At 35.0% G+C, this 25,582-nt stretch overlaps 1 protein-coding gene across 2 annotated transcripts in view; it reads left to right on the top strand.

Annotated features, from left to right (window-relative positions):
* The window catches only part of EXOC2 (exocyst complex component 2), a 280,355-nt gene that overhangs the window by 97,397 nt on the left and 157,376 nt on the right, over positions 1 to 25,582 (top strand). Inside the window, exons 8-11 of one of the 2 annotated variants that reach the window (XM_047101673.1) lie at positions 3,372 to 3,517; positions 3,652 to 3,733; positions 4,473 to 4,575; positions 10,211 to 10,329. In XM_047101673.1, coding sequence (XP_046957629.1) covers positions 3,372 to 3,517; positions 3,652 to 3,733; positions 4,473 to 4,575; positions 10,211 to 10,329 — 450 coding nt within the window. The remainder of the gene's footprint in view (positions 1 to 3,371; positions 3,518 to 3,651; positions 3,734 to 4,472; positions 4,576 to 10,210; positions 10,330 to 25,582) is intronic. The other variant, XM_047101674.1, reaches the window with a different exon arrangement.

Raw genomic sequence — 25,582 nt, 5'->3', positions numbered from 1 at the left:
ACGACCTTGTTTCAGTACTAGCGAATGTGGCCGTTCTCTGGGGTCTCCTGGGCCCAGGTGGCCTCACAGCCTCCACCAAATGTCCTTCCAGCAGTGGAACTGCTTCTCCCTGTGTGGCCCAAGAACCTCCTGGACCCCACTCTGTTCCTGGGGATTTGCTCTTTCCACCAGAGCACCACCAGGTATCGAGCTGCAGAGTTTTAGACTCTGTGCTCCCCCTGTTTACCATCTTAATGGAATTTAAACCCTCTCATTTCTCCTTTCCCCTTTCTCCCTTTTTAGTTCAGTCCCTGTGGCTGTCTCCAATTTTCCACTTTCTCTCCAGCTGCTTTTGGAGAGGGGTGCTTTTCCCATATTCCGCCCCCCCATCTCCATCCTCTCTCCATGGCTTTTCTCTCCCCAAGTTCCCCTCTCCACGCCCCATACCTGCTGAATTCTATGGTTCAGGTTGTGCAGATTGTTGTGTTAATCTTCAGATCAGTTTTCTAGGTGTGCAGGATGGTTTAATGTTAGTTTGGCTGTATTTCATGGTCGTGAGACACACAAAAAATTCCCATGCTGTTCTGCCATCTTGGCTCCTCTCCATGTTGATTTGATATACATGTACATGTATCTTGCAACATGATTACCACCTTAGCATTAGCTAACACCTCTGTCACGTCACATAATTCCATTTCTTTTTTGTGATGAGAATGTTTGAAATTTAATCTAAGCAGTTTTCAAGCATATGATATATAATGTTAACTATATTCATAATACTGTGCATTAGTTCCTTAGAATGTGTTCATCTTCTTACTGGAAATTTGTACCCTTTATCAACATCTCCCTCTTCCCCCCACCCTCCAGCCTCTGGTAACCACTATTTCTGTCTTCGTATCTATGACTTAAGTTTTTGTTTTGTTTTGTTTTGTTTTTTAAGATTCCATATATGAGTGATACCATGTAGTATTTGTCTGTCTCTATCTGACTTATTTCACTTAAGGATGATACCCTAAAGGTCCATCCATGTTCTTCTATCTTACAATGAGGAATATTTTACTGCTATTGTCAACATGACTATGATAGTGGCAGCCGCAGTGCCATTACAACAGGCTTGCTCTTGGTGCTTGGGATGCATCTGTAACTGAGACGAACATAGTCACAGTCCAGTGAGTTGGAGTTAAGACACCCCTTGTGGGGAGAAATGACCAACTTACAGGTCTAGAGTTGCCCAGGGCTGGTATTTGTAAGATCAGGGTTGGTTCTGCAAACTATAAGACCTAAGTCATGTTTTTCACTACAATATAGCTCATTTAGTTTTGTTTTGTGGGTACACACTGGATGTTAAAACCCCTGCTAGCTGTCTTAAAATTGGGTGTTCTCGGTGTGAGAAGGTGGAGTGAAGATGTGGATGGATTGGTATGTGGGGGAAATTGTTCTTGGGAGACTTGACGGATGTCTAACTGATGGTTTATCTGCAGTGCCACTTCATGTGTGAACAGCACCGCTGAGTTTAGTGGTTTCGTTTTTCTTGTTAGTAGCCCTAGAGAATGAAGACATTAAAATACATTTTGTGAGCTTTTGGTGATTTTATCTGCTCACAGAAATCTTAGTTTCATTGCTTTCATTTTTTATTACTGATAGAATCATTCAGTTATCAAAGAGTTATGAACTCCCCAAATTTTATTGTGTATGCAGTAAAATTCACAATATAATAACAGTTTATGGTTAAAAGTTATTTTTTTAATTAAAATTATGATTTCTCTATGCACATATTAAAATTCTCCATATCTACCTTTCTGTACAAATCGTAATTTTATAGTCTAATTTCTGCCTATTAAATTTTCACTATAAAAGACTTAATGATAAGTGAATTTTTTACTTGTACTTGTTTTCATACTTTTTAGAGGAGTTAAAATTATTAGTTGGTATTTTTTTGTTACCTTTAAAATACAATGAGTAAAACCTAATTTTGAGCTTTTATAGCTTTGTGCCAAATTCTTTTATTGTACACACACACAAAAAAGTGCTTGGGAATTTAGTATCCACAGCCTACTGATTAGTAATCAGCCTTTTAAAACTATTCGGTCACATTGATGTATCTTTTCATTTATGAAGCCTCAGATCACAAAGTTTATATTTTTAAATGATAAAAACTTAATAATAATTGTCTTTGAAGAAAAATGTTTTAACCTTTAATCAGATTTCAAATATTCATTTAGCCACCATTATGTGGTTTGATGGGAACAAGGGAATATATTTTTTTCTCATGTTACAGAAATTTAGCATTCTGCATTAAAAGCATGTGGGGAAAGTGGCTATATTGACAAAGTTTTTATATAAGGTCTTTAAAATTTCAACAGAATTTCAACATTATTTAGATAAAACAATTATGTTACAAAGACAACTTTTAACGTGATCAGGCCACCCACAGTGTGGACTAAAGAATATGGCATGCAAGCCACCCAGTGAGACTGAGGTCATTTTTTCATCTTTGCTTAAAGTATAGTCAGTAGACCAGATAATGTAGAAACTTTTTATGAGCAGCGATCAAATAGCCAAAAACAGTTACTCTTTTTCTCCCCTTTCTTTGTGGTTAATTAAAAATAATTCAGAAGTTGAAAAAGTTAAACTATTTTTGTACATAGTAAATTTTGCTTTAGATAAGCAACTCTGTCATTATAGTGATTTGTATAGTTGGAAGACTTTTATATATATATATATATATATATGTATATATATATATATATATATATTATATACACATATATATATTATATACACATAATGTCCAGTTTGTGTATAATTTGAATTAGCTGATTTAAGAAGCAAGTATTCATTAATGATATGTTAAAATTTGTCATTTAAATTGCTTATGTAATTTTTGTGCCTGTTGCATGAACAGAAGATAATTTTACCAAGAAATAGGATTAGTTCTAAAATACTTCTTTTGAACAACTTTCCTGAAAGATATTTTTATTGTTTTATTACCATATAATGCAGATATTAAATCCAGAGAATTTATCTAGTATAGTACCTAGTATCTAGTATGCCCATGCATGTGCATGTGTGTGTATATGTGTGTTTTAACCTATTATCTGAACTAATGAAATAATCTAAGGACCCATAATTGCTATAAAATTTGGAAGAATAGCTAAAATAAATGTAGGTTCACATCAGCAATTTTATTTGGGCCTGGTAAATATAGTTATTTTTAATATACAAAAGGATTTTGTAGGCAAAGTGGAAATGTATTTTAACAAACCATAAAAGATCTCCAATATAGCTAACTTTAAAAAAAGTCTGTTGAGTTTTAATGTAAAGCTATAATAGTAGCCTAACATGCCTAACATTTTGTTTTATCTAAGCTTCTTTTGGTCTTTCTAAAATAGGAGCAAGTAATACTGCGGACACATTATTTCAAGAAGTATTAGGTCGAAAGGACAAGGCAGATTCCACTAGAAATGCACTCAATGTGCTTCAGCGATTTAAGTTTCTCTTCAACCTTCCTCTAAATATCGAAAGGAATATCCAAAAGGTAGAGTACATATTTATGTACTCATGGTTATGATGTCATAAATTTTAAAGAGTTATTGAGATAGTTTTTTATCGTAACCAAATGTGTTCATGCTACTTTACTGACAGTCTCCAAAATGTTTCTTTATTTTAAAGGGTGATTATGATGTGGTTATTAATGATTATGAAAAGGCCAAGTCACTCTTTGGGAAAACGGAGGTGCAGGTTTTCAAGAAATGTAAGATTTGTTTATTACTTTTAGATCTTCTACTTTACTTTTACAGGAAGAATGTAGAATGCATTCTGCAGAGAAAGTTATTTGAATTTTAATTTTTGTTATATGGTACTCTTTTTAAAATGTAAAACAGTTGCTTCAAAAATAAAATGGCTTTTCTTACCAAGATGTAGCAAAGATGAACAACCGCAGCTATAGGATAAGTTAGTCTTGTACATTCTGTGCTGCTTGTTAATCATAATGCTATTAAAAAAATCTTTTTTACTGGAAAGAATCAATTACAGATACTTTATAGAGATGGAAACTTAGTTTTAATCTTCTCTTTTCAGAAAAAACATTATGTTTATGAATTCTAACCTTAAAGTGAACTAACACAATTTTTGAAATTATCTATCTATTTCACAATTTTTGAAAATGTCCTATGGTAATGCCTTATCAACTAGGAGAAATATCATAGGGCTTTATTAAATTTCTAAATGAAATCCATAAGGACTCAGAAAACTTAATTTCATTTTTTTATTGTGGTAAATTTACATGCAATGAAATGTACAAACCTTACTTACATATTACAGGTCAGTGAGTTTGACAAAATGCTCACACCCATATAACCCACACCCAGCAAGTTTCCTTGTGCCTCTTTTTAGTCAACCCCTATCCCCCAAGGCAATCACTGTTCTACTTGCCATAATTTGATTTTAAGTCTCCATTTTCTAATCTTATATGTTCTTTCCTTTTTAAATAGATTATGCTGAAGTAGAAACACGGATTGAAACTTTAAGAGAATTACTTCTGGATAAATTGCTTGAGACACCATCAACTTTACATGACCAAAAACGTTACATAAGGTAAACCTTTTGCAAGAATTTTGACAAATCACATGTACCTTATAGTACTAGATACATCATTTGGGGGAAATTAGGAGACTGATGAAATGGTGAAAGGGAAGATAAATAGAAATTTAGTGGTATCCAGTATAGGACACCAAAATTCTTTTGTATACTAACAAATTTGGGAGTATTCAGGGCAAGAAAATTCTGCTTGTTTGGGGAAAGGGAAAGTGGCCTCATTGTTTAGTCATTTCTTCCACCTGCTCAATAAGGATTTACCTAACCTAGCCGGACAGTGTGGGTGTTGCACTCTGTGGGCACCCAGAGATCACAGGCAGGGGGCTTTTTGTCTGGTTTAAAGCACAACACTGTCACATTCTGGGTGGGAAATTCTTCATGCCACAAGAGTGGGCTGTGGCTCAGTGGTATAGAAAATTCTGAAAGGTTTTAGTATTGAGAAGAAAAAATAAATAAATTTAAAAAATTGCAGGAGTATGAAAAGTGATGGATACCACAGGGTATGATGAGAAGAAGGCCTTAGAAGGAAGCATTATAGCAGGGTGGTAACTGGCTGTTCCCTTTCGGTGACTTACTTGCATTCTGTTTTCAGTTTCTTGATCTGAGATGACATGATAACACAATCTATGTCTTAGGGAAGTTATAAAGATAATCTAAGAATGCATTTAAGGATTTAATACAGCACCTGGCACATAAGCAGTAAATATATTACATACATATGTAATGTTTATACCAGGACTTGGAGATAAAGCATATGTTACAAACTTTTTATATCTATGATTTAAAAGTATTAACTTTTTTTTTTTGAATGTGGCCTTTATTCTCAGAATAAGCTACTTTCCAAACTTAATGCCCTCTCTCTTTAATTAGTGAAGTTTATGGAGTATTCAGTACTTATAAAATAATAGATTGACTATATATATTTATGCATTTGGCTGTTGTTACCATATGACCATTGAACATGATTTCCAGGTATGAAAAGAAGGTCTGGCCTGAAAGCTGCTGTGTTTGCAATGGTGGTGGGGACAATGATCCACACTCAAGACTTGCATTCTTGGTGATTCAGTAGAATAGTAGCAACATGAGCCTTTGTCATTATCAGCACATTTGTGTTACTAAAGAAGAAAGGGAGAGGAGGCTTTAGCAGGGGAGTAGAGAGTACTAACATTGATTACTGCCACTACCTGGAGTCTGTAGTACCCCTGGGCATCATGCTAGATGCACTATGTATATAAATTCTAATCCTGATAGTTACCTTGTGGAGGCATTTGTCTGATACCTGTTGTATATAGATCAGGAAATTGAACCTCAGACTTCATTCTTGCTCAGTGCACACGGCTAGCAGTAGGATTCCTCTGTTTGTCTGATTTCAAAGCTTATCTTTGCTTTTCTCTAAGCTGTCTTCATATAGGAAAGAATGTATTTGGGGGATTTTTCTGGCTTGTAGAATAATGGAAATCTAAAGCTAGAAATAAACTATATATATGTTAGTTCTCCATCTGCTTTTTTTTTTTTTCTCCTTTACATGTAAAGAAAAGCTCCAGGAAGGTTAATCCTCTTGTCCAGGGATATACAGCTGGTTAGTGTCTTGTTGTCTGTGTTCCACCGTGCTACTTAATTTTGCTTTGTATTTATATTTATGCTATTAAATTTGCCAATAGTAATATATTAAACCTTATTGAATGTACAGTGTCTTTATATAGTGAATTCCCATTTATATACATAATGTGTAGTTCTTGTAACTAGTTAATCTATTGAATATTATTTTAAAGATGGTAGGTGTTAAAAAAGATTTTTTCTAAATGGCCTGTTTAGGTGCTTTTTTTCCTGTCATTTAAAAGGGGAAAAGAATAAGAATGTTAACAAAAATGTCAAGTAGTTTACTTATTTTGTAATAATTATTTTTGATGCTTTGAGAAGACACTGAGCAATTAATCCTCCCCTTTTTAAATTAAGTTTTTAGTTATTAATAAATAGGAAAAATAACATCACAACCAGGTCAAGTATCTATTGGACTTTGGAATCTATGATGATAGGTACTGTGAACATCAGGAGGGAATGGAGAGGGCATGTCTTTATTAGTTCTCTTACATATTCGGAAGTTTTGCATGGTGTGATTAAAAATCAAATTACTTTTGTATTTCATTTTTGTTCACTATTTTGTATAATTAAAAACTTTTGATTATTTTCAGTCTTATTTTGTCTTGATTCTAGTAGCTTTAGTGAGAAGCAAAGTTATGTCATATATACTTCTTTCCATATGAATGTGGTCCTATTCCTGGTAATTGTTAAAAATCATGTTAGAATATGGCTAAAAATCTTAATTTTAAAATACTGAGGCTGTGCTCATAATTAACATTCTTTACCCCTCTAAAAAAGCTGTTGTGTTCTTTGATACACAGTTTTAGAAGAAATAGTAGTTAACATGTGGCATGTTTTAAACAACGATCTTTGAAATGAAATACAGTTGAGTGTTAAAACAGTGTGGGGGTTGGAGCACCAACCGTCTGCCCAGTCGAAAATCCATGTATAACTTGACTCCCCTGAAACTTAACTACTTACAGTCTAATGTTGACTGGAAGCCTTATCAGTGACATGAATAGCCGATTAACACATTTTGCGTGTTATAGACTCTATTCTTACAATAAAATAAGCCAAAGAAAATGTTATTGAGAGAATCATAAGGAAGATAAAATACATTTATGGTACAGTACTTAAAAGATCTTTGTATAAGTGGACCTACACAGTTCAAACTTGTGTTTTCAAAGGTTAGTTGTACTTATTGTTTACTACTAAAAGAGAAGAAGAAATGTATTCAGTTAAGTCGTGTAAGCAAGGAAAAGCCTACCACAGATTATACTTTTGAACTGCAACACTGTAGAATTTATGAGAGAACACATTTATCTTTATATCACATTTAATGTAATACCCACTAATAAGATGCTGTAAAGGATTATTAGTAAATTTTGCAAGGACCTAGGCAACATACTAAAGGAGCTTATAATTTTAAAAGTTATTAAGCAAAAGAGCATATTGATTTCTCTTGCTGTATTGAGCTCTTGTAATGGACCCTTTGTATTCCTATTCAGTAGTTTAAAAATTAAAAGGAAGCAGCTTTCCTAAAAGAGTATTCCTATATTTAACCACTGACACTAAATCTGAGGATGTTATATGAGTGAAAGTGTTAGGAAAAAGTATTGTAGAAGTATTCGGAGGCAAAATAAACCTACCTAAGGAGAATGCTAAGACAAATTATCCCCAACAAGAAAGAATAAAATTATGTTTTTTGAAAAGAAATGACATAGTGTACTATTTGTCATTTTATATTCCAGATGAAAAAAGAGGAGAAAGCTTTGTGTGAGTGGAAGAACCAGATTATGTTGAAATATTTATGCCATACTAAATGTATTTTGTTAGATTGTAGTTTTATTTTTGGGTGCTGTTAATTGATTTGTGCCTTTCTCAACACAGACATAGCCTATTTGCAGTCTGTAAATAGACGGTTAAGGAGAGGGAAAAGGGCCAGCTCTTCGGCTTACTTTGAAGCAGTGCTGTACAGTATGAGCTACATTGTTTAAAGGGCCCTTTTGCAGGATGATCCTAGGCTCTGCTCAGAGCCCAGGCTATCTGCATTAGCTTGTGAAGGTCAGGGTGGATAGTTCCTCAATGTGATTGATGTCAGATGTCTCAACATTTTATTTATTGCTTATTACAAAATGTTTCTCCTCTAATTAGCTGCTAATTGAGATATCGGTGAGTTAGGAAATACCTAGTACTAGAGGAACATGGAAGAGAAGCATCTGGTGTATCCCTCAGTGATTAGGATAGTCACAGCTTGTAACCATTAATTAAAATTTATCATTGAACAAAATTCTTTAACCTCAAGACAATAGTTAGCTTATGGTTTAAAAATAATTTCAAGACAATAAATTCAGCTTTTGGAGTTGCTTTAATTGGATTTAACTTATTGCAGTAGTCCCCACCTTGTCTGCAGTTTCAGTTGCATGATTTCAGTTACCTGCAGTCAACTATGATCTGGAAGCATCATCCTTCTGAAGTGTACTCAGAAGGCCAGTAGTAGCTCAGTGCTACATCTCAGTGCCTACATCATTCCTCACACTTCATTTCCTCTTGTAGGCATTTTGTCATTTCACATCATCACAAGAAGGGTGAGTATAGTAAGATATTTTGAGAGAGAGCGACACTGCATTCACATAACTTTTATTATAGTATATTGTTATAATTGTCCTATTTTTATCAGTTATTGTTGTTAATCTTTTACTGTGCCCAGTTTATAAGTTAAACTTTGTCACATATATGACAAAACATACTATACATATAGGGTTCAGTACTGTCTGTGGTTTCAAGCATCCTACTCAGGGTCTTGGATCATATTCCCCCTTTGGATAAGGGGTGACTACTGTATGTTTATATATTTTGTGATAGCTGAGGGCCAAATCTGGAATTTGTCAGAAATTTTTCAAATGAAATGTATTTCAATTGTCATTCTGGGTTTGGATGTTTTATTGTACAAAGAAGATGTTAAATATTTGAAACTATTTAGAAACTAAGAAAAATGCCCATCTATACTACATTTTGTAGAGAAGTGTTTTCTCAAACAGTCATGAAAGTAGAGTTCAGACTTTGGAGGTTAAGTGTTTATTGTCACCGAATCTCTTCATGTAATAAAATAGCCTATTAGGATGTATAGAAAATGGTGTCACACTGCCATCTAGAGGCCATGTTTCAGAACAGAAAGGAATAAAAAAGCAATTGAAATCAAAAGAATATTCACTAGGTGTCCTCTGCTGGCTCCCACTTGTGTTTTCTATAATGGTTGAGAACTAAGTATGGAAACACTCTGTGAATTAAATATAAATATAAATTTAAGTTCTAAGGTTTTAGGATTATTGCAAGCTGTAAATTTGTCTTCTCAGTTGTTTTTGTATAAAGTCCTAATTTTTAAAAAATACAGTTTTATTGTTTATTTTTGCATGAAAAGAAATTTGAATATATTTCATTTAGAATGAACTATTAAAAGAGTTCCTGGGTGGCTCAGTTGGTTAAGCGTCCAAGGCTCAGGTCATGATTTTTGGCTCGTGGTTCGTGAGTTTGAGCCCCACTCGAGCTCTGTGCTGATGTTGCAGAGCCTGCTCGGGATTCTCTCTCTGCTCCTCTCTCTCTCTCACTCTCTCTCTCTCAATAAACAAACAAACAAACTTAAAAATTTTGAAGACTAATGTTAACAGGTGCTTTTACCATTTGATAAAATTTTAGGTTTTTTTTTTTCTTTTCTTTTTTTTTTTTTTTTTGTGTGTGTGTGTTTATTTTTGAAAGCGAGCATGAACTGGGTAGGGTCAGAGAGAGAGAGAGAGAGAGGGAGACAGAGAATCCAAAGACAACTCCACTCTGTCAGTAGAGCCAGATGTGGCATGTGAACTCAAAAACTGTGAGATCATGACCTGAGCCAAAGTCAGATGCTTAACCGACTGAGCCATCTGGGCCCCCCTTATAAATTTTCAGGTTTTCTTAAAATAAGTAATGACTTAAAAGAAAAATGCTAGCTTTCCTTTTATCCTTATTAATGGCTGTACAGAGGAAGCCTACTTGGTTAAACTTGGCCTTGTTTTTTCAGGTACCTGTCTGACCTTCATGCACCAGGTGACCCTGCTTGGCAATGTATTGGTGCCCAACACAGATGGATCCTTCAGCTCATGCACAGCTGCAAAGAGGGCTATATACAAGATTTGAAAGGCAAGTCTGCTTCTCTTCTAGTGCATTATGCCATTCCTTATTGTCATGCCATTCCTTATTGTCAGTTTAATATTTGGAAATGCTTAATGATTAAGGGAATGATTAATTTTCTTGATATTTGTGCCTGGTTTTTGTTTTGTTTTGGTTTGGTTTTGGTTTTGCTTCTGGTTTAGCATTATACCTGAGTGATTAACAAAACGGGAGGGAAGGGAGAAAATTCTTGATTATGCCTATTTTTATGGTTGGCACCCAGTGTTGACAAAGGTTTGGTTTCGGGAATAGTTAAACTTTTATGGGAAGCAACATGTTATTGTAGAAATATTAGTCTTTAATAAATGGTAGGAGTCCACTCACTATTCATCAAATATACGTTGAGCTCCGCTATGTGCCAAGTACTATGCCAAGTACAGATGGTGTTAAACTAACAAAAGATGAAATTATTGACAAGTAATATAAAGAAAAATCATAATATTGTGCGGGAGGAGAACGGAGGAGAATACGTTAGATGGCCATTTTTTTCTGAGAAAAAGAAACATTTACAAAGGCCCTGAGGTAAATTTTAAAGGAAGAAGTCACAGCTGCATTCACATTCAGGTTTATCAACTTTTATTTGTATAATTCTATCATTCCACAGATATTGGATATATTCAGTTCCTGCTGTGTGTTGGCCACTATTGGGTGCTAAGGATATAACGGTCAGTGTGGCAGACAGGGGCCTGGCTCACATGAGACTTATAAAATAGCAGGGGGCTATGGACAGGGAAAGTAGAAAGGACTAGTAGAATACAGTGTTACTTTCTAAGCCTGGGAAGTTCCTAGTGCCATGGTAGTAGCACTTAAGAACAGCATTCAAATCAGAGTTGTTTTTTTTTTTTTTAATTTTTTTTTCAACGTTTATTTATTTTTGGGACAGAGAGACAGAGCATGAACGGGGGAGGGGCAGAGAGAGGGAGACACAGAATCGGAAACAGGCTCCAGGCTCTGAGCCATCAACCCAGAGCCCGACGCGGGGCTCGAACTCACAGACCGCGAGATCGTGACCTGGCTGAAGTCGGACGCTTAACCGACTGCGCCACCCAGGCGCCCCTCAAATCAGAGTTTTGAGGTCACAGTGACATTCCAAAATCTGAAGGAAATAACACTTGTTTTGAGATCGGAATGATATATGTATGGGCCAGTTGAAATAGAGGAGGAGAAGAGGAAAGACCACTCCAGGAAGAAAAAACAGAATGTGCACAGGACTTCAAGCAAGAGATGGCCAGTGAATTCTCTGTGGCTGGAGCTTAGTGCACAATCAAAATGGCAAGAGTAGGGGACAGAGTTAGGAGGTGCCAAGGCTTATATGGACCTTGTTAGCCACTTCAAGGGGTTTGGACTTGATCTAGAGGACATTGGGCTGACAGTTACAGGTCTGAAGTCTGAAGCAGGGGAAAGACCCACTGAGACTTAGTATTTGAAAGACTCCTTTGGCTTCCATGTAGTGAATGGATGAGAGGGAGCAAGACTGAACAGCAAAGCTCGTTATGAGGCTGCTACATTGATTCAGGCATCTTGCCTCACATGGACGTGGTGGATATGGAGAAAGAGATACAAGAGGTGTTCAGAAACTGGAAGTGATAAGACTTGGTGATTGAAGAATGAGGAAGAAGAAGGGGTCAAAGGTGACTCCCAGATATCTGATTTCAACAGCTGGTTAGGACGATGGCACCATTGAGTTAGGGAGCATAGAAGAAAAAAACTTATTTTTTTTTCTTTTGTTTGGGAAGATTGATTTGGAGTTGTCTGACATACAAGGGAAGATATCCAATAGGTAGTTCGGATTTACAGAACAAGAGATTTGGATGTGATCTGTGTGTAGATGGTCCCTGGGAGTTGATGCATTCACCCAAGAAGAGTTAAAAAGGAGAAAATTTCAGGCAGAAATCTGGGACACAATATTTACAGGGCTGATAGAAGAGACAAAGAAGGAGTGGTCTGCTGGGGTAGGAGGAAAGCAGGGCGTTTAATGTCATGACATCACAGAGGAGTGATCAGCAAGTTGTTTTAAGATGAAGAATAAGATGAAAAGATGTCTTTTAGATTTAGCACTGAGGCTATTGTTGGTGACCTTGGTAAATGTAGTTTCAGTGGCATGAGATGCCAAATAGATTATATAAATGTAAAAATAAATGAGACATAGTGATACTTACATGGCAAGGTTTCCAGGAAGAATAAGTGAAGTAACATAAAAAACAGTCCTGGAACAGAAGGAAGTATAATGGAGAGGTCACAATTATTTGTTTATAGCATCATTTTGTCATGAATTACTTGGCTTGGTTTTGAGTACTTCCCAGCTGTAATTTTGTTTTATTCTAGGTATTTAGGAAAACCCAGATATCTCCTTATTGATGCTACATGAAAATTCCTATTAATGTCATTAATTACTTTAAAGTTTTAGCAGGTAAAAATGACCTCAAATTATATACACAGTCTGTATGTAGTCTTTAGGGATATTTAAAAGGCCTTACACACTTGTTTATTGGGTGTACTTTATTAGCCAGAACTTTCAACATTGACTTCCCATCAGAATTCCCTGGATCTTTTTAAAGACTGTCAATTCCTGACCTCTACTTTATTCCTACTGATTATTTTAGAATCTCTAAGTCTAGGCATCAGTATTTTTTTTTAATGCTCTCAGATGATTCAGGAATAGCCTGGATTGAATCTGTGCACTACATGCTGTGCTAGGGACTGGAAGTACAGTGGTGAGCAAGGCGACATGGTCTCTGACCTCTTAGAGCTTGTAGCCTAGTGGGAGAGATATATATTTTTAAAAGCCACATATATAATTGTGAAAAACATCATAAAGTAGGGAGTATAAAATTCTACTTCAGTCTATTGAGGGGGAGGTCCAAGGAAGTTTTCTCAAGGAGATGATATTTCCATTGAGTCTAAATGATAAATATCAGTTATCCAGATAAAGAAGTGTAGAGTAGCCCAGATTCCTAGGAGGTGCTCAGTATTGTCACCCTATTCCCCAATCCACTAAATGGTTAATAAGTAACAGTGATTAACATATATCTCCAGATTCAAAGAGGATATGTGGTCTAACTAAGGATTTTCCTACTTATAAGAGACATCTGATTGTGTAATTTGGTTATGAAAATATTTGAATTTTTGGGATATGTGTAATTTATAAAGACAACATGTAGACTATTTGAATTTTTTTTTCAACGTTTATTTATTTTTGAGACAGAGAGAGACAGAGCATGAACGGGGGAGGGGCAGAGAGAGAGGGAGACACAGAATCGGAAGCAGGCTCCAGGCTCTGAGCCATCAGCCCAGAGCCTGACGCGGGGCTTGAACTCCCGGACCGCGAGATCGTGACCTGGCTGAAGTCGGACGCTTAACCGACTGCGCCACCCAGGCGCCCCAACATGTAGACTATTTGAAATTGGAAATGTACCATGAAATTTCACTTATCTGAACACCTAATAACACATATTGTTATGTCCATACCTGAAATATCTGATAACCAGTATTCCATTGCTAAAGGTCTGAATCTTTCTTTAAGATAAATGGAGACACACTTTTACCTGATGGATTCCTTTCCTGTCATCTTGATGTTATGTATCACCATATGTATTTATCTAGAACTGGTTAAAATCAGTATGTCTGAAAAAAAATGATGATAGCTTATGTGTAACTGGAGCTGTACCTTTTAAATTCACTGACCAAAGTTATTGCAGAACTTGCTCATCACTTGTACTCATGAAATAATGAAAAGAATGTACGTTAAATAGATCCATTTGTTAGTGATGAGCTCTACCTAAATTTATTTTCATAAGTTGGTCTTTTTGATTAGGAAGTAAAAACATAACAATTTATAACTTACTCCACAGATTTTATAACCATACAAGATAAATTTCCTAAATATATTATTAGTCACATATTTATAGGTTATATTTTAATTTTTCTCTTTCAAAAGAACATGCTTAACTGCACTCTTTTTTTTGAGAGACACAGCATGAGCCAGGGAAGGGCAGAGAGGGAGACAGACTCTGAAGCAGGTTCCAGGCTCTGAGCTGTCAGCACAGAGCCTGATGCAGGACTCAAACCCATGAATGACAAGATCATGACCTAAGTCGAAGTCGGTTGCTTAACTGACTGAGCCAACCAGGTGCCCCTTACCTGCCCTCTTTTATTGTCAGCAAATACGACTAATAAAAACAACATAGATAATCCTAACATGGAAGAGCCTTTTACTTGGAAAATTGATGTGTTCCTTGAGCTTATATCAGGATGAGTTTTTATGATTTTATTTGCAGAATTCCAAACATACTTAAAAGCAGAAAGTGTGATAAAATAACCTCCAGTGTACCTAACCTAGTTTCAGCAGTTATCAATTCATAGCCAGTCTTACTGTATCTGTACTCTTACCTGTTTTTTACCTCCCCTCACCCTGAATTATTTTTTTTCAACGTTTATTTATTTTTTTGGGACAGAGAGAGACAGAGCATGAACGGGGGAGGGGCAGAGAGAGAAGGAGACACAGAATCGGAAACAGGCTCCAGGCTCTGAGCCATCAGCCCAGGGCCTGACGCGGGGCTCAAACTCACGGAACGCGAGATCGTGACCTGGCTGAAGTCGGACGCTCAACTGACTGCGCCACCCAGGCGCCCCCTGAATTATTTTTGAAGCAGGTCATATTCATTCATAATTATTTCAGTATGTAAGTTTCAGAGATAAAAATTCTTTTTAAAAACTGTAACCAAAACACCATTATGGTTACTTAAAAGTTATTAATAATTTCTTAATATCAAATATTTAGTCTTCAAAATTCAGAATCAGTTTGATGTATCTAAGTACACTGATACCCTACCTTTTTAACTTACACTCAATGCAAAGGCAAAGGACATGAAATGTGGCATAGATATAGACTGAACATGTGTTTCCTAAAATGGAAAAACTAGCCATTAGTAAAATATGGCCCACAGACCCATTTCTGTTCTGGTTACTCTCATTAATGCATGTATATGTCATTGGACACATGTTAGCTCTTATATACACATAATACACATTTACTACATTCACACAGATGATGTAATCATATATAGTATAGGTGTATGTATGTGTGGATGTGTTTATATAAAATATATGTCTTAATTAGAAGTGTGCTGGGAGTAAGCTGTTTGTTCATGATGTACTCTCAGTTGATATTTGAGTGTCTAAATATATAAGTGTAAGGTAATATGGGGGAGGTCTCCTAAATATCATTTGGATTTTTTATTGGCTATCTTCTCATTGTTATGTCATTTTAGAAATGTAAAAAACCTGGGATAGTGTCTAGTTCAATTGATGACTTTATGTCTATTGTGCATGTGAAGGCGGTATCTCAGAGAGTGACAACCCAGCTTCCCCTTGTCCTGAATAGGGGTGGAAGTAGTGAGCAGTTCAGATTTCTCCCCATTCCACCAGACTCTACTCCTTCTGGACCAGTGAGGTAGGACAGCAGGTTCTCTGTATTCTATTGTAGGAGCAAATATTTCATCAAACAGGATTTCTGAACATGATGATCATGATGATGACAGTGCCTTTATTTCATCTGGCACTTCATTATGAAGTTTCATTGATTTTATTCAGGTATTCTCAGCATACTGTTTTCAAAATGAAACCTTATTGCATTCTAAATCTAAAGAATGAATTGTAAGTTCCTCTATTATAATATCTGTACTTTGACTTTTAACACTGGATAAGATAAATGGTTGTAATTGTTTAAACCCCTAGGCAAAGAACAGTAGTCAAGAACGGAGACAGTCCTGTGAAATAAAATACAATTTTAAATAGATAGACTATACGTATTTCAGACAGGAAAAGGTTTCTTAATGTCTTTTTAAGTTGGTCTTTATGCATTAATTTAAGAAATCTAACATAATTTTTTTTCAAGTCTTAAAGCCTTTCCATAGTGGTTTAAGGAAAAAAATGTTAATTATATTTAGTCTTGTGGTCTTCAGAGAAAATTTCATAAGCAAAGATGGTGATAGATTTTCAGAGACAGCAATCCTATATTAAAAAAGCCACCTTTTTCCAAGGATTCTTTTGTATAGCAGAGCTATTCTTTTGTTAGCAGAGCTAGGTCATAATACTGATATTCTTATGGACACTGCATTAGACCTTTCTCTGAATTCTTATTTTTATAGTAATAACATAGGCTGGACTTAGTGGATGGTGTCTTCCAGATTATAAACACACAGAACAAGAGATTACCATTGTACCTTAAACATGCTTTGACATTTATCCCCAAATATTCTTCATTGCTTTTCTATGACCTACCTCTATAGTGCAAATGTGACTTTTGGCTTTTCTAAGGGGAGACACAGGGGAAAAAATATAGGGAATAGGCATAAAGATTAATATTTTAAAAACTCATCCTAGCTTAAATACTAAAGGAAGAGTTTGATTGTTTTTTTTCCCCCCAGCCTAAACTGTTTAACCATTTTGCTACTGTTCCCCTGCATTCACAGCAGCTTTATGTCCTGAATTGTTGTACAGAAAACTTTTACCACCTTATAAGAAGTGTCATTCCTCTCTTAAAATTCCTGTGAAACAGGTCCAAAATTAGACTAAGTCTTCAGGTTTCCTGTCAGGAAAAGCCTTTGGTTAGCCCCCTACTGACATTCTCAAACAGGATTTTTAAAGGTAGCCTTCAAAGGTGTTTTTTTCTTTGTTCTGAAAATGAATTTAACTCTTAAAATATATGCTGGCGATATCTAATAACTCAAGGGGAAGGATATCAGCCTACTCATAGAGTAATTATTCCCTTCTTTCAGGTATGTATTTAATTAGGACTTCGCCCAAAGGACGTATTTGAGTATGGGCATAATCAGGGGCATTTAGAATAGGAGCAATAGCTTAAGTAAGCAGCAGATTCTTTAAAATAGTCACACAACAGAAGAAAATACATTTATATGTGGCTCAGGTTCTCTTTGAAAACTTTGAGATGATATGTCATACTTGAAAGGTTTATTCTGAATCATCACGGTGTGTATCTATTATGGAAGAAAAAGTATTAAGAATAGAGGCTGTGCTAAATATCTGCTCTTAATTTTTTCAAACACTGAGCAGATTATTGATTACTTGCTGAAATAAAAATATTTATGTTTATCTGATGATCTTAAGATATAAAAGGCTGTATTTTCCAGTTTATGAAATAACATGCATAGGGGCACCTGGGTAGCTCAGTTGGTTGAGCATCCCACTTTGGCTGAGGTTATGATCTTGCAGTTCACGAGTTCGGGCCCTGTGTCAGTCTCTGTGCTGACAGCTCAGAGCCTGGAGCCTGTTTCAGATTCTGTGTCTCCCTGTCTCTCTGCCCCTCCCCCACTTGCACTCTGTCTCTCAAAAATAAATGTTAAAAATTTTTTTAATAAAAGAATTTTAAAAATAACATGCATAAAATATTTTTTAAAACTTATGTTCAATTTTCTAAATTTACAGAGTATAACTAAACTATTTTTCTTGATATTTAAAAAGTGCACCTATGAACTTTGTGTACATAATTTATACATGTGTATATGTGTGTGTATGTATACATACATATATATATGTATGTGTATGTATATGTGTGTATGTATACATATACATACACACTTTTAATTAGTGGAGTTAATAAATATAATTCTGGTATTTTTATAATGAAGGGTTAGGTAAATTTCCTGTACTCTTGATTAAATTGCAACCTCTATAGGGAATAGGCAGCAGATTAATCATATTTTCTATAGAACTACAAAAATATTTCCATAGTTAAAAGACAGTAAAAATGTGTCTTTTTATTATTATACATGCATTAAATGTTATATATTTAACAACATATATTATATACATAACAATATATAGTAATATTATACATATATTAAATATTTTAATAAAATTATAATTTTTTTAAGTTGTTACAATGAGGTTGTACCTAAGGATGGTTCTTTATGAAATTTATTTTCTGGAGATTTAAAAAATAATTTATTTCCTGAATTTTGATCATAACAGTATGAATCTAGAAAAATAGAAGTTTATTTAAAAAGAAAAAAAAGGGAAGGCACAACAGCAGCTACAGATAGAAGATTTTGATTTGATCTACCTGCTCTTCCTAAATCCCTTCTGATGTAGATTATACAACCCCAGCTTTATCTGTACCCTTGTTTTTTGTTGTTGTTGTGACTAGAGGATTTTTTTAATTGGCTCTAGAAGATTAAATGCTTCTAATGGGATTTTAGTCATTTGCTTTGAGATTTATAAGCTACAAGGGATATACAGAATAAGGCAAATTCAAGAGAGAGAAGTAGAGGTACCAGTTTAGGACTGTTATAAAAAAACTCTATTCAGCAACGTGGTGGTCTGATTTTCTTTTCCCCTTTGTCCTTTTTTACAGAAAGGGAAAAACCCAAGTGATGTTCAGGGTGCCATGAATTAGATTTACAAGGCATACTATTAGAAGTCATCCCTGTTGTTTGTAATAAGTGTAAGTTTATATAAGCAGTATTCACTACCTGAATGCAGATCAGCAGGTTTTTATATAATGACTGTAGATTTGTTTTTAAATCTAATTTGAAAAGAGAATTTTGGCTACCAAATTAAAATTAAGAGTAGTAATTAATACTAGTAATTTAAGTAGTGTTTTAAAGTCAGTAACTTAGGACTTGAGAATTTGATTTACTGTTTTGAATAACATAGCATTTGTTTGTAGATTTGCATAGTAAAATAACAGCTGTTAAACATCATAGGAAAGAGTTGGATTAAGTTCTTTTTACTTGTTTCTTCTATTTTATACTAGATTCCATTCACCTTACAATGAATGAGTGATCCATCTTTGTTAAGACAGGCCAATAAGGCTTATGTCAAAAGGACCTTTTTTTAAATTTGTTATCCTAGCAGCTGGTTCTTTTCTACTGTCTTGGCTTACTGTACATCTGGAAGAAGACATCTTGCAGCTGGGAGCCATTTCATGTCTAACTCATGTCCCCCTATCCTTAAGAGAGAAAAAAAATTTTGACAGTGCGTGTCAAGCACACATTGAATGCTAGCATTAACTGGTAATTTTAAAATATTCATTACAAATATTTTGTGTTATGTCATTTTGTAATAATTCTATTGCTTATATATTCTGAGCATGTTTTTTCTATTTAGATCTATAAAAAATTACAAAAAATATAGTACTTATTTATTTTTTTATTTAAATATTTTTTAAAATGTTTATTTATTTTTGGGAGATAGAGAGACAGAGTGGGGGAGGGGCAGAGAGATTGAGGGAGACCCAGAATCTGAAGGAGGCTCCAGGCTCTGAGCCTGTCAGCACAGAGCCCGACGCAGGGTTCCAATCCACGAAGAGCGGGATCATGACCTGGGCCGAAGTCGGACACTCAACCGGCTGAGCCACCCAAGCGCCCCTAAAAAATATAAGTATTTTCATAAAAACATAAATAATTTTATTTTGTTTATTCATCTTTCTAGCTTATTTCAAATATCTGGTTCTTGTTTACATAGCTAATGTTAGCTAATAAATACTTATTCAAAATTCACACTTCTAGTTTTGCTTTTAAAATATATTCTACTGTTTTACCTACTGTTTTGAATGATGTTAAAGTACACCAGAATTTTTGCCTGGAACCTGCTTAGGACAGTTGTGACACCCAAGAAAGTAAAGTGAGGTTAACAAAGAGTATGTTAAATATGTTTCCCTTCATTTAATTTAGATGAAATGATCCTCTTTAAATTAAGGAAATGCCCCTGTAGCAACTTTAAATATAGAGACACAGTAAGATCAAAAAGAACATTTTTATCTGTTGACACAGGTCTAATTCGTGAGGAATTTCTAATTCTGTCTTGATATAACCACCACCCCCTACTCCCCCCCCCCCCACCCCCTCCAGCTTTGGCATTGAAATTCTTCTGTGTGGTGTGCTTGAAAGGAATCCTATCCTGCCTGTGTCTGTGGAGGCTCCTGGCCCGTGTGTTTGGTCAACAAGCAACAGTGGGTGGTCGGGCTGCAGTGCAGGACAAGGGCCCGCTGTGCGCAGGAAAATGTGTTCAAAGGTGTTTAAGGGCGGTAAGGAAGTCAGCCGCCCTTCTGAGATTCCGGGGGCTATAGATCAGTGTTCTCCACACTATTGTAGACTGTGAGAAAACTTGCTGCAGGAGGCACGAAGGATGAGAAAATATAGTAAACTTATTCACCTGGTTCCACATCTGCAGGCTTCCCTTAAGAAAGGACTCTTCTGCCCTTTATGTTGTATAGTCTGTTAAATAAATATTGACTACTATTTGCATTGAAAATAGGGAAAACTTGCACAGCTTGAGTTGAAAGGATTTGATTGATACATGATAAGATTTCCTGGAACTCTTTTGGAGTACTAGGTACAATAAGCATTTTCTACAAAATCAAATTCATTATCAGGTTTTTTTCCTTAGGAATCAATGTTTTAATGTAAACCATTAAGTTTTTGGGCCTAAGGGAAGATCTTTTCAGATCTTTTAAGAGCAAATTGTGAAAGATTGTTTATTTTCTTTTAGAAAAGTAATACATTTTAAACTTTTGATTATTTCTACGCTTGCAGCTTTATTCTTTTAGTGAAGTGACTAGGATTGTTTTATTAGTGTCCTATAGAAAATAACTTCTGCAGCTTTTGAAAACATCTTTTTCTTTTTCTCTTAATTAAAACAAATTTTCTGTTCTGTTTATATAGTATCCTTAAAAGGGTTTTTCTGATTTTATGTTTGTTTACAATCTGTTAATTTCTCCTACGTACTCACAATTAGAAAAAGTTCCTTTTGAGGTATAGAAGCTTTAACTGGAGAAATAAAACATAGATTTTTGATTGTCAGTAATTAAGAAGTTTAGTTATTATTTTTAAAAATTTTAAGTGTTTGAAAGTTTTTTTTTTCCCCAATATGCTTCTTCCAGCATCTGTAGATAAGCCATGTATCTTTTTTTTTGATATATTGGTGAAACTGTAACTCAAATACTAGTTTGTAGAATTTAGAAGACATGGCTATATACCCTTTTAGTTCTAGGATTTTGTTTTTATCATTTTTCCTGCAAATACCACATAGGATTTTGGAACTAGAAGTACTGTAGTGTTGGTTCTCATGCTATCGGGTATGTTTCTGTGTGGAATTTTGTCTCCAGAGTAGTCTTTACACTGTTCCCCAGCTAACTGTTTATAGCCAAATAATTTTGATCTTATAAGCATTTATTCCTTTGAATGTATTTATTGGTTACCCTGCTTCGTGTCTTTAAAATAGCCAAGCTGTAACAAAATTCTGATGAATTTCAGAACAAATTCTGATGAATTTCAAAATAGGTTTCACTGTTACTTTTTTGTTGTCTTTGTATTTTCTTTATATAATTTCCATTTAAGGCTTAATTTTCACATTTGCTCTGTAGAGGCAGACTTTTTATACATTTACATAACAACAGTAATCAGTGACCTAAGCTGTAGGAATAGTGAGCAAAAGAAACATATTTTCCATTTTATTCTCAGTGGTGATATAAAGTTTCAGATTTAAACTTCATATCTTAGAATCATTATTTTACAGCCAAAAAAGACTTTAAAATTTTTATAGTTTCAAGTCCTGATTTTTACAGGTGATGAAGCATTGGCCTATTATGACTCCTTCAGCTAGCTGTAGAATTCCATTCCAGTTGTAAAACCATGAGAATCCTGGGTTAATCCCTGCCTCAATTTCAAATATAGTGAACAGGGTGTTAGTATTAGCACAAATGAAGCCAGAAAGTGATAACCTTTCATCAAGGCTGCAATCCTACTTTTAATTTTTTTTCATCTAGAAAAAATTGTCGAAACAGTTAATTTCTGGAGAAAATTTACTGCCAAGAAAACAAATGATTTCTCATAACCTAATGCAGTATTGAGAAAGACATAGCCAAACACAATTTTACAAAAACTTTAGTCTCTGTCACCTGTAAAATGTTCCATTGCAAGCTAAAATTCTAATGAAAGAACTGAAGTTGTGTGTATACACTTGAACACCATCTTGTATGCAGGGGCAGATAACTTAGGTTGTCAGGGAAAACACACAAGTAAGTAACATAAGTTTCAGTTGCACATAAGTCAGAGCATGATTTTATGAAACTTCCTAATTATTCTCATTTATTTATTTTTTTTAATTTTTTTTTTTTAACGTTTATTTATTTTTGGGACAGAGAGAGACAGAGCATGAATGGGGGAGGGGCAGAGAGAGAGGGAGACACAGAATCCGAAGCAGGCTCCAGGCTCTGAGCCATCAGCCCAGAGCCCGACGCGGGCCTCGAACTCACGAACCGTGAGATCGTGACCTGAGCTGAAGTCGGACGCTCAACCGACTGAGCCACCCAGGCGCCCCAGCTAATTATTCTCATTTAATAAACATATGTTTTGTATAATGTATGTATGTCTCATGAACACATCAAAAGATGTTGCTGTCATTGTGTTGTAAAACAGCCAAGAAAATATGCTGATTTCTTGTAAGGTATTTTAAAGCCTTTTGTTGATTTGATGTTACAGAAATAGTTTTTCTCATTTTTTTGTTTTCTTTTTACTTATCGTCAAAACCACTTCATATTTGTAATAATTTTATAGTGTAGGAATGCCACATCATGTAATTTAAGTTTAAAAGGGCTGTCAATCCTCAAGGATTTTTTTCTTTTGACACTTGATAGTAAATAGTTTCTGTTAAATGAGATTTAAAATGTTTTAATTTTCTCTTCAAAGGATAATCTTCCTAATTCCCTGTAAAATAACTAGTGATAAGACCTTTTCTTTGAGCAAAAAAAAAAAAAATGTTAGAGAAATGCATTTGCGAGTTTAATGCCCACTGTTGAGTTTTCAGGGCTGATGAATGTGTGTGGTGCTGTTGCGCTATCTTCTGGTCACTCAGTAAAAATGCGTCTTACAGATTTGTTCCAGATGCTGGTTAGTCCTGAGGGTGTATATGCTGTTTTAACTCCCTGATGCTGTGCTACACTGGATGGTAATTTGACACTGCCAATTAAGAAATCAGTTCATGTTAAACTTTCTTTTCCTGATATAATAGAAAATGATGATATGGTTTCTAATAGAAGAAAAGCATATTCATAATATAATTTCTGTTATTAAAGGGGAAGATAAATCAGTGCTTTAACAGTTTCAAAATTCCAAGATTTACTTAAACTTCATAAATTACTTAAAATTAAACTATTTAAATTTAAGTTGTAAAGACATTATTTATGGGGAAAATCTTTTTCTGAGGATCTACTTGAATAATGATAATTATATTTTTCTGTAGGAATGGTACATAATGTATTTTTAGGAAACTAGGAAGTGTTTTCCTTCTTAATTAAAAATGTATAGTCTGGGGGGCGCCTGGGTGGCTCAGTCGGTTGAGTGTCCGACTTTGGCTCAGGTCATGATCTTGCGGTTTGTGAGTTTGAGCCCCGTGTTGGGCTCTGTGCTGATGGCTCAGAGCCTGGAGCCTGCTTCGGATTCTGTGTCTCCCTCTCTCTCTGCCCCTCCCCCGCTCATACTCTGTCTCTGTCTCTCTGTCTCTGTCTCTCTCTCTGTCAAAAATAAATAAACATTAAAAAAATTAAAATAAAATTAAAACGTATATTTCTGAAACCTTGAAGAGTAATTTGTAACATTTTAAAATTAAAATGTTCTAGGGGCTCCTGGGTGGCTCAGTCAGTTGGGCATCTGACTTTGGCTCAGGTCATGATCTCAAAGTTCATGGGTTTGAGCCCCGCGTCGGGCTCTGGGCTGACAGCTCAGAGCCTGGAGTCTGCTTCGGATTCTGTGTCTCTCACTCTGTCTGCCCCTCCCTAGCTTGCACTCTGTCTTTCTCTTTCTCAAAGGTGAATAAATATTTTTAAAAAAAATTTTTTAAGTAAAACATTCTTTGTACCTTTTTATATAAAATTTTATTTATATTATAATTTTAATGTAAATACTTATTGTGATGCTAAATAAGTTTGGTCTTCTTTATATTTCCTATTAAAGTATGTCAGAAAATTGATATTATGATACTAATTTCCTGAATTCTATAGTTAATAGCAGTGGCAACTGTGTAACTGCAAAGGAAAATGTCATATCATTAAAGCTTCTACACACAACTTCTTTAATACAGAAAACAATCAATTATAAAAATACTGTTTCTCCATTGTATTTTTTTACTCTTTATCACATATCATTTATTTTGTTTTCCAAAGTAGAAATGCAGGTAAATAAATTATTTATATTTAGCACTTTAGTAGAACATAGTATTTCTTCAATAAAATTCTGTTCCACTAAAAAATCTGTTCAAATGATTTAATTTCTATTTTTACAATCCCTACCTTAGTAGAATTTGTGAGAATACAAGGAAATAGCTCATAGTGTATCATGTTAAGTGGCTCATGTTAGGAGGAGCTTGTGAAGGCAGGTTCTCCATAGCATGTTTTTACTGTATTTTTTTATTTATTGCTTTATTTTTTTGCCTCCACTACCAGAATGTAAACATTTTGAGAGCAGGGCCTTGTCTATTATTCATCACCTTATCCTCAGGGTTTACAGTTACTGGCACATAGGAGGTACTCAATAAATACTTGTCAGTGTTACTGAATAACTAATATTATCAGTGGCATAGATATGTTTTATCTTTTGTATCTGAAAACAAATCTATAAGCTTTTATTATTCTACTAAGTTATAAAAGAAGGAATAGAGTTCTTACTGAATAATTTAGTACCAGTCACTCAGTATATATTGAGGGAGTTATTTGCAGAAGGTCCAGTGATTATGGACACAGATATAATATTTAATCCTTACACCTGAGAATATAGTATTTTGATTTGGAAACAGGAGTAACTTGACTGTTAATGAACATCAGAAGGTAGAATGTCAAGTCAGTTGAATTATGTTACTTTTCACTTGTGTCAGAAGGCAGAGAAGATAGGTAACACTTTGAGTTGGAATAAGAGGTGACTTCATGGAGCAGCTGTAATTCAAGTCCTATTTTTTTTTTTAATTTTTAATGTTTATTTATTTTTGAGAGAGACAGAGCACAAATGGAGGAGGTGCAGAGAGAGAGGGAGACAGAATCCAAAGCAGGCTCTAGGCTCTGAGCTGTCAGCACAGAGCCTGACACAGGGCTTAACCCCACGAACCGTGAAATCATGACCTGAACCAAAGTCTGAAGCCCAACTGACTGAGCCACCCAGGCACCCCTCAAGTCGCGTTTTTAAGAATGAGAGTTTAAGTGGGTGGACAGGAA

Source organism: Lynx rufus, unplaced genomic scaffold (genome assembly GCF_022079265.1).
Source record: "Lynx rufus isolate CCGP_SWC_20201006 ecotype Redwood Valley unplaced genomic scaffold, mLynRuf1.p SCAF_6, whole genome shotgun sequence".
In the NCBI taxonomy this organism is placed as follows: domain Eukaryota; kingdom Metazoa; phylum Chordata; class Mammalia; order Carnivora; family Felidae; genus Lynx; species Lynx rufus.
Note: the sequence above shows the minus strand (reverse complement) of the source record. Positions and strands in the feature narration are given on the sequence as shown.